This window comes from Cornus florida, unplaced genomic scaffold (genome assembly GCF_030987335.1).
Source record: "Cornus florida cultivar Cherokee Brave unplaced genomic scaffold, ASM3098733v1 CherokeeBrave_3.0.0_Hap2_Chr02, whole genome shotgun sequence".
In the NCBI taxonomy this organism is placed as follows: Eukaryota; Viridiplantae; Streptophyta; class Magnoliopsida; order Cornales; family Cornaceae; genus Cornus; species Cornus florida.
Window position 1 is genome coordinate 64,518,532 of NW_026775572.1, and position 2,533 is coordinate 64,521,064.

General features: G+C 45.0%; 1 protein-coding gene across 1 annotated transcript; it reads left to right on the top strand.

The window, feature by feature from the left end:
- Positions 1-356: 356 nt before the first annotated feature.
- On the top strand, positions 357-1,337 carry LOC132296341 (uncharacterized). Its single transcript, XM_059794552.1, has 2 exons — positions 357-497; positions 762-1,337. Exons 1-2 carry the CDS (start codon positions 357-359, stop codon positions 1,335-1,337), a joined length of 717 nt encoding a protein of 238 aa, XP_059650535.1.
- Positions 1,338-2,533: the final 1,196 nt, after the last annotated feature.

A 2,533-nucleotide genomic window follows, 5' to 3' on the forward strand; every position in this document is an offset into this window, starting at 1 on the left:
TAAAGATTGTGATAAGGATTAAAGATTACGATGAGGATTAAGTCTACAGATTACAATAAGGTAATTCTACGTGACATCTTAACCTAAGCCCTATAAAAAAAGGCGGGGTAATCAACGTTTGGGGGTACGCAATAAACCCTAACTCAATTTCTTGATTTCTTTGAAGAGATTACTCCTTCCACTGACTTGTTCGTCGGAGCCTACTCCACCGGTAACACACCAGTGTTTGTAGGATCACTTTTTTCTTCTCTCTGTTCAGGAAGTCGGATTGGATCAGATCAGATCCGGGTTGCGCAGAATCCATCCTCAATAGTTGGCGCCGTCTGTGGAAAATTATTTTGTTCTCTAAATAAAGCATGGTTCGATTGCGATCTGGTCTGGCTGCTGGCGAGGACGAAGGGTTGCAGGCTTCTGATGCAGGGACTTCAACGGGGCAACCCCCCCGTCGTCCCAAACGATCAGGTTCGCATCGCAGCGTTGGAACAACTGGTGAACCAGTTAGTCCAGCAAAATGCAATAATTCTGCAACGCTTAGCCGCCCCCAACGAGGAGAGAAACAGTGAAGTACCCAACAATGACTCCCATAGGGTTAACAACGACGTTGAGCTTAGTCAAATAGGGCATCAACAGAGGAGCCATCACCATCGGTCTCCTAAACGGAATACAACCAGGCTGACAGATCGTCTCGCCGCCCAGTGAGCCCAGGCAGGTATAATAACTATACCCCCCTAAATACATCTGTAGAGCAAGTCTTTCTGCAGATTCAAGATGACGCATCATTAAAATGGCCGCCAAAGCTAAAAACTGATCCAACAAAGAGGTCTCGAGATAAATACTGTAGGTTTCACCGGGATCATGGACATAACACAGAAGATTGTTTCGACCTCAAAAACCAGATTGAGAACCTTGTTCGTAAAGGTCATTTACGTAAATTCACAACTATAAATGGAAAAGGAGGCTCCAACCCAGCCTGGGAGGGCGGAGATGATCGCCCTCCTCAACACCAACCAATAGGTGAGATCAAAGTTATATCGGGTGGCTTCAATGGTGGTGGTGAGACAAGTTCGGCTCGGAGGGCTCATGCTAGGAGAATTCGGAGTTTTTCAGAGGTGAATGAAGTTGGAATGACAAGTCCTCCAACAAAATTACCTCGAGTTGAGGAGCCGGTCATAACCTTTTCTGAAGAAGATGACAAGGGAATTCACCAGCCCCATGATGACCCTCTGGTAGTTTCCATGGTCGTTGCTAATTTCACTGTTCGACGAATACTGATAGACAATGGTAGCTCGGCTGACATACTATTTCTTAGGGCGTACGAGAAATTGAAAATTGGCTGAGAGAAGCTCCGACCCATGAAGTCACCACTGGTGGGATTTTCAGGCGACAAAGTATATCCACTGGGGGCAGTTACCCTTCCAGTTACTGCAAGAGCCAATCCAAAGCAGGTCACTGTAATGGTGGACTTTGTAGTGGTGGACTGCCCATCATCATATAATATTATCCTGGGGAGGACAACATTGAATGCCATGAAAGCAATCACGTCCACTTACCATCTCCTGATGCATTTCCTAACTGAATATGGTATGGGAGAGCTAAGAGGGCACCAAATAATAGCTCGCGAATGTTATGTCGCCTCTCTCAGAAAAACAAAATCGCAAGAGGTATTTACGATTGAAGGGCTGGAAGGAAAAAATAGACCAGACTTTCATAGAGCGGAACCTACAGAGAAGCTAGAAGAGGTCATCCTTGGTGATGGTGAGCCTGAGAAAAAAGTGAGTATAGGGTCTTTACTCCCCCCAGGTATCAAAGATGAACTTACTCAATTCCTCAGGAAAAATCGAGACATATTTGCATGGGTACATGAAGACATGCCGGGTATAGACCCCACTATCATGGAGCACCGCCTAAATGTAAATCCTGACTTCAAACCTGTCCGACAAAAGAGGAGGACTTTTGCTCCAGAAAGGAATCAGGCTATATCAGAAGAGGTGGAAAAGCTCTTAAAAGCCGACTTTATTCAAGAGGTGTACTATCCTGACTGGTTGGCAAATGTGGTCCTAGTGAAGATGGCAAATGGAAAGTGGAGGCTATGTGTGGATTTCATCGACCTTAACAAGGCTTGCCCGAAGGATAGCTTTCCTCTCCCAAGAATCGATATGCTCGTTGAGGGAACGGTTGGACACGAACTATTAAGTTTCATGGATGCATATTCTGGATACAACCAGATATCTATATACACCTCAGATAGAGAAAAAATGGCCTTCATCACTGATAGAGGTTTGTACTGTTACAAAGTAATGCCATTTAGGCTCAAGAACGCTGGTGCAACATACCAGAGGCTAGTGAATGCAATGTTTAAGCGTCAAATTGGTAGAAACATGGAGGTATATGTTGATGGCATGTTGGTGAAAAGCTTAAAAGCTTAAGACCATTTGACTGACCTGCAGGAGACCTTTGAGGTACGTAAGCATAAGATGAAACTCAACCCCAGCAAGTGTGCCTTTGGGGTTTCCTCAGGAAAGTTATTGGGATA